At 43.8% G+C, this 13,027-nt stretch overlaps 1 protein-coding gene and 1 long non-coding RNA gene across 2 annotated transcripts in view; one reads left to right on the plus strand and one right to left on the minus strand.

Annotated features, from left to right (window-relative positions):
* The window catches only part of LOC309524129, a 208,473-nt gene that overhangs the window by 54,841 nt on the left and 140,605 nt on the right, over positions 1-13,027 (minus strand). The gene's annotated exons all lie outside the window — the stretch shown is intronic.
* The window catches only part of LOC309524245 (uncharacterized protein), a gene marked incomplete at its 3' end in the record, with an annotated part of 71,286 nt that continues 70,022 nt past the window's right edge, over positions 11,764-13,027 (plus strand). The window contains exon 1 of the mRNA XM_082208708.1: positions 11,764-12,729. Coding sequence (XP_082064834.1) covers positions 12,687-12,729 — 43 coding nt within the window. The 5' untranslated portion in view covers positions 11,764-12,686. The remainder of the gene's footprint in view (positions 12,730-13,027) is intronic.

Below are 13,027 nucleotides of genomic sequence, written 5' to 3' on the forward strand. Positions count from 1 at the left end.
ATATAATAAGGATAATAAATACTTGAAGATGTCTATTTCTGCATTATTCATTCTGGCTCACTACAGTATCATCAAGGTATCAATGCTTGCACTTTTATCTCCCAATGTGACTGACAGTAATTTGATTTCTTTTGTTTCTGCTGTCCCCCCCCCCCCCACAAATATGCTTTTCCTTGCTGTTGTCAAATCCTTTTCATATCTACCACTTCACTCTTTCCTTTCCCTTTCTTTCTGTTATGTTAGCTTTAGTCCTTGGCTACAGTTAGACCATTCGTTAAGAAAAACTCATGAAGGAGAGGTATACCTGAAGAGGCGTCTCCACCCCCATCATTCAGCCCGGACACTGAGGTCCAGCTCCGAGGGCCTTTTGGCGGTTCCCGCACTGCAAGAAGAGAGGTTGCAGGGAATCAGGCAGAGGGCCTTCTTGGTAGTGGCACCTGCCCTGTGGAACGCCCTCCCATCAGATGTCAAGGAAATAAACAACTATCTGACTTTTAGAAGACATCTGAAGGCAGGGCCTTGCAGAGCCAGGCTGAGGCCCAGGCCAGGTAGATATGTGCCCCCCCTTTTTTTACCCTGGGGATAAACGCCTCCGCATTCACCCCAGTGCATCCCCTGCGATTGTGAATATGCTGACTGAGGCCCCCTTTGGAATCAGAGGCCCAAGCCAAGTGCCCCACATGCCCCCCCCCTCTGTCTGGGCCTGTCTGAAGGCAGCCCTGTTTAGGGAAGTCTTTAATGTTTGGTGTTTTATTGTGTTTTTAATATTCTGTTGAGAGCCACCCAGAGTGGCTGGGGAAACCCAGCCAGATGGGTGGGGTATAAATAAATTATTGTTGTTATATCAGTGGTGCACAATCATGGAACCTCCATGAGCAGAATTAGTCTATCTCTGAATACCAGTTGCAGTGCAGAGGCAACAGTGGGCAAGGATTAGTGACTTCACATCTTGCATATGTGATTCTTGGAAGCATCTGATTGTTGACAGCTGGAAAGAGAACATGTGACTTGATGGACCTTTTGATCTTATCCAGCACAGGCAACAACCAATTAATGTGCACCCAAAAGACACACAATTTCACACATGCACACAGTGCCGAACCCAGAAGTGACCGAAAACATCACAAAACAAGTCATTAAAAGGTTAGAATGGTGGCGGAATGGGAGCATGGCACACTTATATGCGCTCCACCAATGTGTGGGGGGGGGAGGGGGCAGGAACAGAACTCTCGCACAAAATGAACATTGACTGTAAGGATCTTCTTGTGCAGCATAAGGCCACTAACTGTTTTCCTTCAGGAGAGATATTTGAAGAAAGGTTAAGCATCCCCTTCCCCACTCCAAATTCCCAAATTTGGAAGTTGCTTTTTCCTAGGAAATGGGTTTGTCTGCCTCTTGAGTCTCTTAAGCCAATATTTTGAGTCCAGCTATTTTTTGGAAATCCATGGGCAGAGGGGTAAAAGGGATGGCGGGGAACATTCAGAGCATTTTACAAGATTGGATGAATGGCTTTTCCTTAGTTTATTGGATAACGTGGCCTTTTTGGGGGGGTGGGAGTCTAGCTTTAGGCCCCATCTACACTATACATTTAAAGCAATATCATACCACTTTAAACAGTCATGACTTTCCCCCAGAGAATCCTGGGAGCTTTAGTTTGTTAAGGGTTCTGGAAGTTCTTAGCTGGACCGTATTCATCTCACAGATCTACAATCTGCAGAGTGGTTTAACACTAGAAGATCATCTGAACCCTTATATATTTAGCTGATCACTATTCTTTGCAGGAAGGGGCCTCTAGCAAGATCCCATCTCATCAGAACTCTATATTATGTAGGAATTAGGCCTTTAGCATAGTGGTCCCTCCCCAGCACCAGAGTACAGTGCTGATAACACCAAGGTTGCAGGTTTGATCCCCATATAGGACAGCTGCATATTCCTGCCTTGCAGCTGGTTGGACTAGATGATCCTCAGGGTCCCTTCCAACTGTACATCTCCACTATTCTACAAATGCTAGATAGGTACTGCCCTTACTGTGTTTTTCAAGCTTATTTCTGTTTTCAACAAGTCTTAGTGGAGTTCTTTTTCTCAGTCTATATTGGAATTGGAATTGTTTTTACATATCAAATTGTTGCAATTGTTTTTATATATGAAATTGTTGTTTTTATTGTGAAATTGCTTTGAGATATTTTATGCAAATTCCTATAAAAACAAACAAACACATCTATATATATATATACACAAGCTCTTCACAAGCTCAAGAGGTCAAGACACGAAAGCTTTAGCAACTAATCTACACTTAATGACCCACCCAGTGGTATTCAGAATATCACTCATGAAATCACTCAAGATATCCCTCAAGTAATTAAGGAACAAAAGAAGAAAAGGCACACTAATCTAGGAACTTCCTCTCTGCCCAGAACGTTGGAGGCTATACACCACACCCCTCAACAGTATTTATAGGAACTCAAACACCAGATTCTGCTCTGTTCCAGTAACAAGAAGCCGAAAGCACCAGCCTGAAGATGACGAGTGAGACCTCGTCGAAACGTCGCACAGACACCCCGACTCTTACACGGGAAGACACCCGAAGACACCAAAACCTGCATTCCTGTACCCGTGAAAATCTACGAAAGCATATATATATATATAATCTACACACACACAAAATTTTGTTCTCTTGATAATGTTGCAGCTTTAACATTTTATGTTGATTTTTAATAACCTCTATCCACCTTATGGATTTTTTTTTTAATGGAAGGATGTTTCAAATAGATAAATAAACGTTCCTGTGCACACACAGAGGTGCAAATGGGCAATATGTGGCACATAAATCATGAAGCCTTATTCCATTAATGTATTATAGATGAAAAGAATGCAATATGAACTTCTGAAGTACAGCTTTCTCTTGTATGAACCTGCTGATTCCTTAAGATCTTCATCTAAGGCAGAGTGAGAAACCTTTGCCCCTCCAGATATTTCTAGACTACAAGCAAGCATGGCCAGTGACCAAGGATGAGGGCACTTACAGTTCAGCAACATATGGCAGGCCAAAGGTTCTCCATCCAAGTTTTAAGTCTGGAAATCCTACTTTCAGGAAGCTAGGCAAGTGGCAATGGGAGTAGAAGCTTTTCTGTGTAGGTGACCCACCCCACAGAAATGCCCCTCACCTACTTTCATTCACAATTACATCCTTACATCAGCAGCAAGCCCCAGTGAGTTCCATGGGACTTATTCCCATTTCATGTAGATGTGTGCACAGCTGCAATCTTTGATACTAAGTCAAAAGAATCTTGAGAATTCAGCAGGTATTTCTTCCTCTTCTTCTTTTTCCTATTATTATGTTGCTGCTGTTGATATTTCTCTTCCAGGATTATGGTACTTGGATAGATTTTAGTTTGGTTTCATTTGTATAATATCATGAATGGTTTTATTTTGGGTTCCTAAGCTGCCTTGAGTGGGACGCGAGTGGCGCTTTGGGTTAAACCACAGAGCCTAGGACTTGCCGATCAGAAGGTTGGTGGTTCGAATCACCGCGATGAGGTGAGCTCCCATTGCTTGGTCCCAGCTCCTGCCAACCTAGCAGTTCGACAGCACGTCAAAGTGCAAGTAGATAAATAGGTACTGCTCCGGCGGGAAGGTAAACAGCGTTTCCGTGCACTGCTCTGGTTCGCCAGAAGCGGCTTAGTCATGCTGGCCACATGACCTGGAAGCTGTACACCGGCTCCCTCGGCCAATAAAGCGAGATGAGTGCCGCAACCCCAGAGTCGGTCCCTTTACCTTTAAGCTGCCTTGAAGGCTCAACAGAGGAGAGGACCTTACCCACCTGTGCAACTTCCACACACATTCACTCATAGGTTTGCTGAATCCCATTTCCACATGCTCTTTTTTAAAAAAAACAAAACCTTTCACATAAATTTGCATTTAAATAGGGGTTTTTAATTAAATAGTTATTTTTATCATTCATTTTCTCTCAAGATATTTTAAATTCATCATGCTACTTGGGAGTGGGAGTTGAAACCCTTTGTTAAGGGTGGGGCTGAAACTGCTTTGAGGTTTTCCTTACCATATGAAATAAACGAAATAAAATAAACCTGAAAGAGAACATTCAGGAAGTATGAAAGAATGGATCACTAAGCATTGCATCCCATGTCAGTTTGTACAAGGCAGTGCACCAACTGAAGCCTTTCAGGTTTCTCCACAGATTGTGGAGCCTCATTCCCTGCTCTTCCATTGTCTCCTCTCTTCAACAGGTGATTCTGCAACCCATTAAAGATTCTGCAGCTGCTTTCCTTGCAGAAAGTTGCTTGTGGAATCCCCCCCCCCCATCATCCACTCCAAATAACTGCTTGCAGATTATCATCCCCATTGTCAGATCAATTGCTCAACTGGTGGGTCAATCCTGTGGTTGGTGGTGATGTTCCACAGGCAGATTTCGTAAAGGAATGTTGTTTGTGTGGCATGCCCACCCTGTCCCCAGGACTGTCTGAATAGTTAAGTAATTGATGGGTCGTGGTAGTGGTGGTGATGCTCCACAAGTAGGTTTATTTTATTTTATTTTTATTTTTAGGAAAGCTATTTGCAGAGCCTCACTCAGAACCTGCAGGATCACAGCTGCTATGGGGAGTGGGAAATGTGGGGGGAGAGATTCTCCTGGATCTCTCTGCTTATCAGCTGTTCAGCAAACTGGATTCTGATATGTAATCTTCCTTTCACACTGCAGTACCTGCTGGTGTGAATGAAATTTTGTGCAACATGGAGGTATACAGGAACTTACAGCTGTAAGTTCTGATCCACACATTACTCTGGAGGTGCAGGTCAGCACAGCTTGGCAATCTTTGTATCAGAACCAGAACTGTGGGGTGTGTTGACCTCTTCAAATCAATACAATCCAATGTATCTAATGTGAACTTAAAGCAACAGAGCTATCTCTCAACAGGCAAAACGAATATTACAGAGTGATACAAACACTATCTTAAGTATTCGTATGGGTCTTGCAAAAAGCCAATGCAATTCTGGGCTGCATCAATAGGAGTATAGCATCTAGATCAAGGGAAGTAATAGTGCCACTGTATTCTGCTCTGGTCAGACCTCACCTGGAGTACTGTGTCCAGTTCTGGGCACCACAATTCAAGAAGGACACTGACAAACTGGAACATGTCCAGAGGAGGGCAACCAAAATGGTCAAAGGCCTGGAAACGATGGCTTATGAGGAACGGCTAAGGGAGCTGGGCATGTTTAGCCTGGAGAAGAGGAGGTTAAGGGGTGATATGATAGCCATATTCAAATATATAAAAGGATGTCACATAGAGGAGGGAGAAAGGTTGTTTTCTGCTGCTTCAGAGAAGCGGACACGGAGCAATGGATCCAAACTACAAGAAAGAAGATTCCACCTAAAAATTAGGAAGAACTTCCTGACAGTAAGAGCTGTTTGACAGTGGAATTTGCTGCCAAGGAGTGTGGTGGAGTCTCCTACTTTGGAGGTCTTTAAGCAGAGGCTTGACAACCATATGTCAGGAGTGCTCTGATGGTGTTTCCTGCTTGGCACGGGGTTGGACTCGATGGCCCTTGTGGTCTCTTCCAACTCTATGATTCTATATTTTCTGTATTTCTAAAAGCAAACATCGTCACAATATTTTTTTTGGGGGGGTGGGAGGGAGTGATCAGGTTTTTTGTTTCAAAAGCCCCCTTTAAAAAACCTATCCGTCCATACAAATTGGTAAAGTCTGTGTTGAGGAATTCGGTCTTTCTCTCATCTGATTCACCGCACAGGCTTGAGAGACCATAGATTTAGTAGCAGTATTTGAAGAATCTCAACATATGAACTCGCCCAATGCCCAGAGGGATTTGTTTTTGAATGAACCAGATGCTCCCCTTCCTGTACTGTCAGAGACTATGAGCTTTGCAGGCCACTGCGCACAAAACTACACAAGATTCTGAATTGTTTTTAATTTTAGGAGGGCAGCTCTTATGGTTTTTTATAATCTTATGCTCCAGGAAATCTATTCTGCAAAGAAGTCCAGCAACAATTCACAAAAAATAGGTGTGTGTATGTATGCCTATTCCTGTAGTGGAATGCCCTCCCATCAGATAAGGAAATAAACAACTATCTGACTTCTAGAAGACATCTGAAGGCAGCACTGTTTAGGGAAGTTTTTAATGTTTGATGTTTTATTGTGCTTTTAATAATCTGTTGGGAGCCACTCAGAGTGGCTGGGGAAACCCAGCCAGATGGATGGGGTATAAATAAACTATTGTTGTTGTTGTTGTTGTTATTATTATTATAATTATTATATAGGGACACGGGTGGCGCTGTGGGTTAAACCACAGAGCCTAGGACTTGCCGATCAGAAGGTCGGCGGTTTGAATCCCCGTGACAGGGTGAGCTCCTGTTGCTTGGTCCCTGCTCCTGCCAACCTAACAGTTCAAAAGCACATCAAAGTGCAAGTAGATAAATAGGTACTGCTCTGGTGGGAAGGTAAACGGCGTTTCTGTGTGCTGCTCTGGTTCGCCAGAAGCGGCTTAGTCATGCTGGCCACATGACCTGGAAGCTGTCTATGGACAAATGCCGGCTCCCTCGGCCAATAAAGCGAGATGAGCACCACAACCCCAGAGTCGGTCACAACTGGACCTAATGGTCAGGGGTCCCTTTACCTTTTATTATTATTAGGCATAATGCACAACTACATCTTCAAATGTATTCGGTAATCAAGACATTACTCGACAACACATGTACTAAATTTTAGTTCTCTAAGTTATGGATGGGGAACCTCAGGCAAATGCAGCCCCCCAGATCCCTCTATCTGAACTCTCTCCAAGTCACTGGTCCTGCTTTGAACCCTGAGTGCCTTGCTGGAAAGTGCATTTAAACTCTAATAATGGTTCTTGCTTGCCTGCATGGAGGATGGATACATAAATGTTGCTCCATCCACTGTTGTGTACAACCCACTGACATGTGACTATCATGGGCAATTTCCACTCCTGTTTTTGTCAAACATCTCAGACATCTTTAGTTTTCCATTCCTGATTCTTGGCTGACCACACATGTGGAGGGAACTGAGACAGTCCACGTGTGTGCAGCACAAAGCCGGCAGCTTCAGCCACTTATTGCAGAGAATGGATTGACTACCCCAGATGCTGACATTGGCACTTATTTATGGTCTATTATCCTGAGATGACAAAAGAGCTGAGGACGCAGCTTCCAGTCACTGCCTTTTAACTCACATCAGTACTGGATTTATGTCCTTGATTGTGAAGCTAAATCAGATCTTGACATGAAGACTTCTCCCTCCAACCCCCAGGATATTAATGTCAAAAGGCTCTTATTGGGTCCATAACATAAGTGATGTTAATTTTCAAAGGCAAAGAGGTAAAGATGCAAAACTGTGAGGCTAGAACGGCAATCAGAAAAGGTAACTAGCGATGCTTGACGCTTTTGTGCCAAAGTTGGGGGATGGGAAGAAGACCACCTTATCACGAGCAACTCCACTCCAATCTCTAATCTCTAAAACATGTTGCTCCCTTTTCCTGATTTTTGTTGCTGCTCTTCTCCTGAGTTGCATAATAAACATTGTCATGACCTACAACCAGGGATGTAAAATGTTTTTTTGAATCAGCTTGCATTTAAAGGTGAACCCGCCTAATTCTCACTTTCTGAAACAATATGCGAACCAAAACAACTAACCTTCAAAATTCACACTCTTCCAAATTTTGCAATGCAGTTCTCCAGCCAAGTCATGTATACTAAAATGAATAAACTAGGGTGACAAGGGCATACAAATGCAAGTACAGTGGTACCTCTGGTTAAGAACTTAATTCGTTCCAGAGGTCTGTCTTTACCTGAAACTATTCTTAACCTGAGTACCACTTTAGCTAATGGGGCCTCCAGCTGCTGCTGCTGTGCTGCCACCGCACGATTTCTGTTCTTATCCTGAAGCAAAGTTCTTAACCCGAGGTACTATCTCTGGGTTAGCGGAGTCTGTAACCTGAAGTGTATGTAACCTGAAGCATCTGTAACCCGAGGTACCACTGTATTAGGGAGAAGAACATACACAAAAAAGGGCATTGTGTTAGGAAAAGCAGGATTGCAAGAATTTTGTATATTAGGTAAAATGGGTACATTTGGAGAAAATTGTGCTAAAATGTGGATAACTGAACATAAGATTGGCAATGCTGTTGGCAAGTTTTGAAATGCTGTTCTCCAGCCAAGTCACGTGTACTAAATTGCATAAACTAGGGTGATAAGGGCATACAAATTCAAGTATTAGGGGAAAGAACATACAAAAAAGGCATTGTGTTAAGGAAAGCAGGATTGCAAAAATTTTGTGTATTAGGCAAAATGGGTACATTTGGAGAAAATTGTGCTAAAATGTGGAGAACTGAACATAAGATTGGGATACCTACCTCTCTCTGGGATAGGCTTCTGGCTGCCGGGAACCTCATTGTTGCATGTAATTGGGTGAAATTGGATGACATGTTCCCTGGTAAGTCCCATGCATGTGCAGGGAAGTGGCAGCAATATTGTGCCTTTCCTTCATGCCTACCCATCTGACCTACCACACTGAATTGACTGCAAAAGCTGGGCCTATAACTGCAGGATTTCATATGTGTATGAACTACTGGAATCTTACAACCCTGAATGGACAGCTGATGATGTTGCAGATTGGGGAGGCATGTTGGGCAGATAGAGGGCAAGTGTGCATCTCACTCCTACATGAGTGATTGGCAACACTTGTGACTCAATCAGCTGTCTATGTGGATATGGCAAGCTATGTGTCTGCATGTGGTTACAGGCTCTCAGTGGTGATTGGTGCTCTTTCTGGGCACATGCAGACTTCCTTTTGCACTGCACTTTCCAGGCACAGGTTTGTGCTCTAAAGCTCTGTGTTCAAGCAATGCTTTTTTCTTTGTCTCAGTGCTTTCCTCAGCAAAACCCATGTCTTACTGCTGAATCAGAGCAAATCGCAATCAGAGATAAAATGTGGGTTTTCCCAGGGAAAGCACCAGTACAAAAAACAACAACCACCCAGACATGGAGCTTTAAATTTCAGCCCTGTGCCTGGAAACACAACAAAAAAGAAGTCTATGAGCCGGCAGAAATCAGGGAGGCAAGTGGTAGGTGGAGCTAGAGTCAGTGCTATTTTTCTAGAAAAAGAGGTGCCGGAACTCACCATGAACACATCCCTTGTTCTCTGAGAATAGCAACGGCGCCCACCTAAGCCTTAGCTGGAGTCAATGATAGCCAGAGGTGGAGCCAGTGACAGAGTTAACTAATTCTGGTTTTGTTTCCATCCTACTTCCTGCTGAGTTCTATAAGGGCTAAACTGAGACTTTAAGGAGCAGGAAGCTGAGAGCCAGGAACACACACTGGACTAGTGGTAAGTAAGAACGCAGGCAGGTGGGGGCTGTCTTAAGGCAGGGACGAAAGTAGGCTTTATTTCACCTGGGCCAAATACCCAGTTTGGCATATCCCCACACACGTGCTTTTGCATGCACACACACAGGCTGGGAGCCTCAATGGTGCTTCTCTGGAGGCAGGGCCAGATTTAGGTTTGATGAGTCCCTAAACTACTGAAGGTAATGGGGCCCTTTATATAGCAGGCGGGCCCATTACTTACATCACAGGAGCCTACTCAGCACAAAGCACTGTTGCTGTATGTAGGTTTTATTTTATTTGTTTTTTACCTTATATTTTGGAAATGTACATTCAGTTGTTGTTTTTCCTTTAATTTTTTTGCCCCCCCCCCAAGAGAGTGGGGCCCTAAGCTATAGCTTGTTAAGCTTATATGTAAATCCGGCACTGTCTGGAGGCTTCACCCAGGGCAAAAAAACAGCCACCACCCCCATCTCTGTAGCTACAGCACTGCTCAAGGAAAACTGAGATTGGTGGGGCAGTAACCCACCCGTCCTAATTGAACTGCCTCCACTGAACACTCAACCATTGCATAAAGAATATTCAAGGTGGTTAATAAAAAAAAAATCCATAATGGAAAATAACTTGTCCTCACAATGTATTAAGCAAAAACATAATAAAAATCTGATAAGAGATGATTAAAAGGTTTTTTTAAGCAGGCTTTTAAAAACATAATTAAATTAAAATGCAGATTAAAACACAGGGCAGAAGAAAAGAACAGTAGGCTAAATACCTATGTAAATTAAAAAGGAGGATGCCTGCTGGCAACATCCATGGACAGGGAGAGAAACCTCCTTCATGGAGAGTTCCAAAGCCTTCTTCAGCTTGCAGAGAATAAATAGGGAGATTTATGAAGGCTTTGGAGATGATGTTGATGATAATGATGACTTTGCAACTCAGCAAACAGCAATGAACCATGTAGTTCATGGGCAGGGGAACTGTGGTCCTGGACTGCAGCCCCATTATCCCTGACAATAGACCATGCTTGCTAGGGCAGTTGGGAACTATAGTTCAGCATCATCTGGTGGACCCCAAGGACTCCATGCCTGATACAGTACACCAGACCCAGACAGCTCACCAATAAAAACCTCTTAATTTTACTACACAGGCTTCCATCTAAGGTATTTCCTTCTTTGCACAACAAAGCGTGTTCTCCTTCATGGAGAGCACGTGTTGCGGTGGGGGCTGCCAGGACACTCCAAAGTTGGGGGGCGGGCTAATTGATTGTTGGCCACTGATACGATTGGGGCTTCCCTTGTTGTTGGGAAGAAGTTAATGTTGCCATTTTTTGATTGACAGCCAGAAATAGTAAAACTCCTTGCACGAGGCTAGAGCTTCCTCTTTTCGCCCGTGCATCAGATTGCCCGTCCCTCCCTCCCTAGAATAGGGTTGTTTGCTTTGACCTTGCTATGCCTGTCATGGGGTCGTCTGCTTTGGAGCGGGGGCCTGGTAGGAATTTTGTCCATCTGGCTGATTGGCTGGGGCCATTTGGTTTTTGCCTACTGCGTAGCAAATCGTCACAACTTGTAAGGTTCGCGGTTAGGCATTGGTTTATGGTTTGGTTGGTTGAGGGGCATGGATTGGCTGTGCCTGCCCCTCTAATGCTGCTGCTGCAAGGGATTCCGTTAAAGGAATTGGGGGCTAACTATTGCTTGTCCACTCTGTCAAGGGGGCTCGGGCCATAGCAATGAGCTCCTGGTTGCACTTGGGGTGAGGGCAGGTTCCCTGCTCCGCGTAACCCCCAAGTGTATTCCCCCATTCTGACTTCCGCATCGTGCGGAATGTCAGACTGTCCCCCATGGTAGGGGCAGATAGTCGCAACCAATGCCTACGCAACCACTCACAAATTTGTATTTTAATAAAGTTGTGGCCAAAATTATGCCAAAAATCTTAAACAAAAACTTCTGTGTGATGTGTGAGTTATTGGGGTGGACCTGGGGACCTCGACACGTAAAAACATAGCATAAGTTCCTCATCTTTTCCCATTAGCTTTTAATACATCTCGCTGCAATGGCGTCTGCGTTCCCCACCCTGTTGATTTCATTTGAATAGCAAGGCAAATGAAACACATTCCTATTTGGAGTGGCTCAGAATGATGCCTCCTTTTCTATAAATTCACGAAGAAAATGATTATCATTTGTTGCCTGATGGCTTGCAAATGAAACAAAAATAATAACGCTTAGCAAAATCCATTAGAATACTTTCAGCATGAGTCATACTGCCCTTGAAGGTGCAGCTTAAAAAAGCAGAGAAATAGATTTGACACCACTTGGACTTGAAGCTCGGACATGCTGCATTAAACTGTTCAAAATTAATTTAATCTGAGCATGGAGAATAATAGCCTCTCAGTTCAAGACTTCAGATAGCAGCAATTTGCACCTGAAAGTACTTCCAAAGGGAAAGAATAAATGAAGGACGACTCTCCAAAACCGAGTGAGCAAATGTATTCAACTCAATAAAAGCCACTTGATCACCCTGTAAAAAGATCAGCCGCCGAAGCATCTTTGGAGGGTTGGGTGGCTGTGTGACAGTGCATGAGCTGGGAAATATTCTCCTTCAAAGTCTGAATCATTCCTGAGGTGCATATATAACAGATCATTCAGGGAGTTTCTTTGAATATACCCTTTCAAAACCAGCCTTTCCAACAGGTAGAGTGATACGGCTTCCTGTAACCACCTAATTTGGGATTTCATAAAATGGAAGCAAAATCACTGCATTTTTACTGCCAGGCGAGGGAGAGGCACTTGTGCGCTTTTCTGGACCTGACCATCCTTGAGGTGCCATGCAGTTTGACTTGGGAGGAGGGTGCTATCTGTTGGGGCCAGCTCTAACAACAGGCAGAGTGAGTCAGCCATCTTAGGCAACTGATAGGCGGTGTCAATAAAATTCAATTTGTTGTTGTAATTTTACTTCCTGGGGGAAGACTATTTTTGTTTCCTCACCACCACCATCCCATCTCAGATGTCAGAACAACTTGTGTCAGAAGCCTACTGTACTATGTTGATAGACTTAAACAGGTGGGTAGAGAGTGGGATGCCATTTGCTATTGCACCTCAGGGACCAAAATGACTTTGGCTACCACTGCACACTCAGAAGCAGGGATGATGTGGGGCCTGACTTAACTGTGAGTCTAGCCACAGGCAAAGCTCCTATGGGGTGTGGAGAGGGCACTCCCCCAGGACAATTAGTTACAGATGGGCTTGCTGCTAGGGAAGAGGCTGGATCAACTGGGGTTGTCGTTGGGCATGTGAGTTAACTTGGCTTCTGAACGAGAATTGGAATGCTGATAAGCTGCACCTGGGATGAAAGCATGAGTGTGACTGGTGAGTATTTCATGATTTAGAAATTGGTACTTGAGTTTTGATTTTCCTCTTCCTTCCTTGTCCCCTTTCCCTTGTGTGCCATATTTTTTAGATTGTATGTCTTCAGGTAGGGACTGTCTTGTTTTGATCATTATATAAGCTGCTCTGGGAGCCTTTTTGGCTGAAGATGGGGTTACAAATGCTCCGGATAAATAAATATTTGCCCAGGCTTTTGAGTGACCACTAAAAAGATATGTTGACACATTGCTTGTATTGCCATGCTGCATTTAATTTCAGTTTTTAAAAAAATATTTATTTT

Source organism: Podarcis vaucheri (assembly GCF_965113315.1).
Source record: "Podarcis vaucheri genome assembly, chromosome: Z".
NCBI lineage: Eukaryota > Metazoa > Chordata > Lepidosauria > Squamata > Lacertidae > Podarcis > Podarcis vaucheri.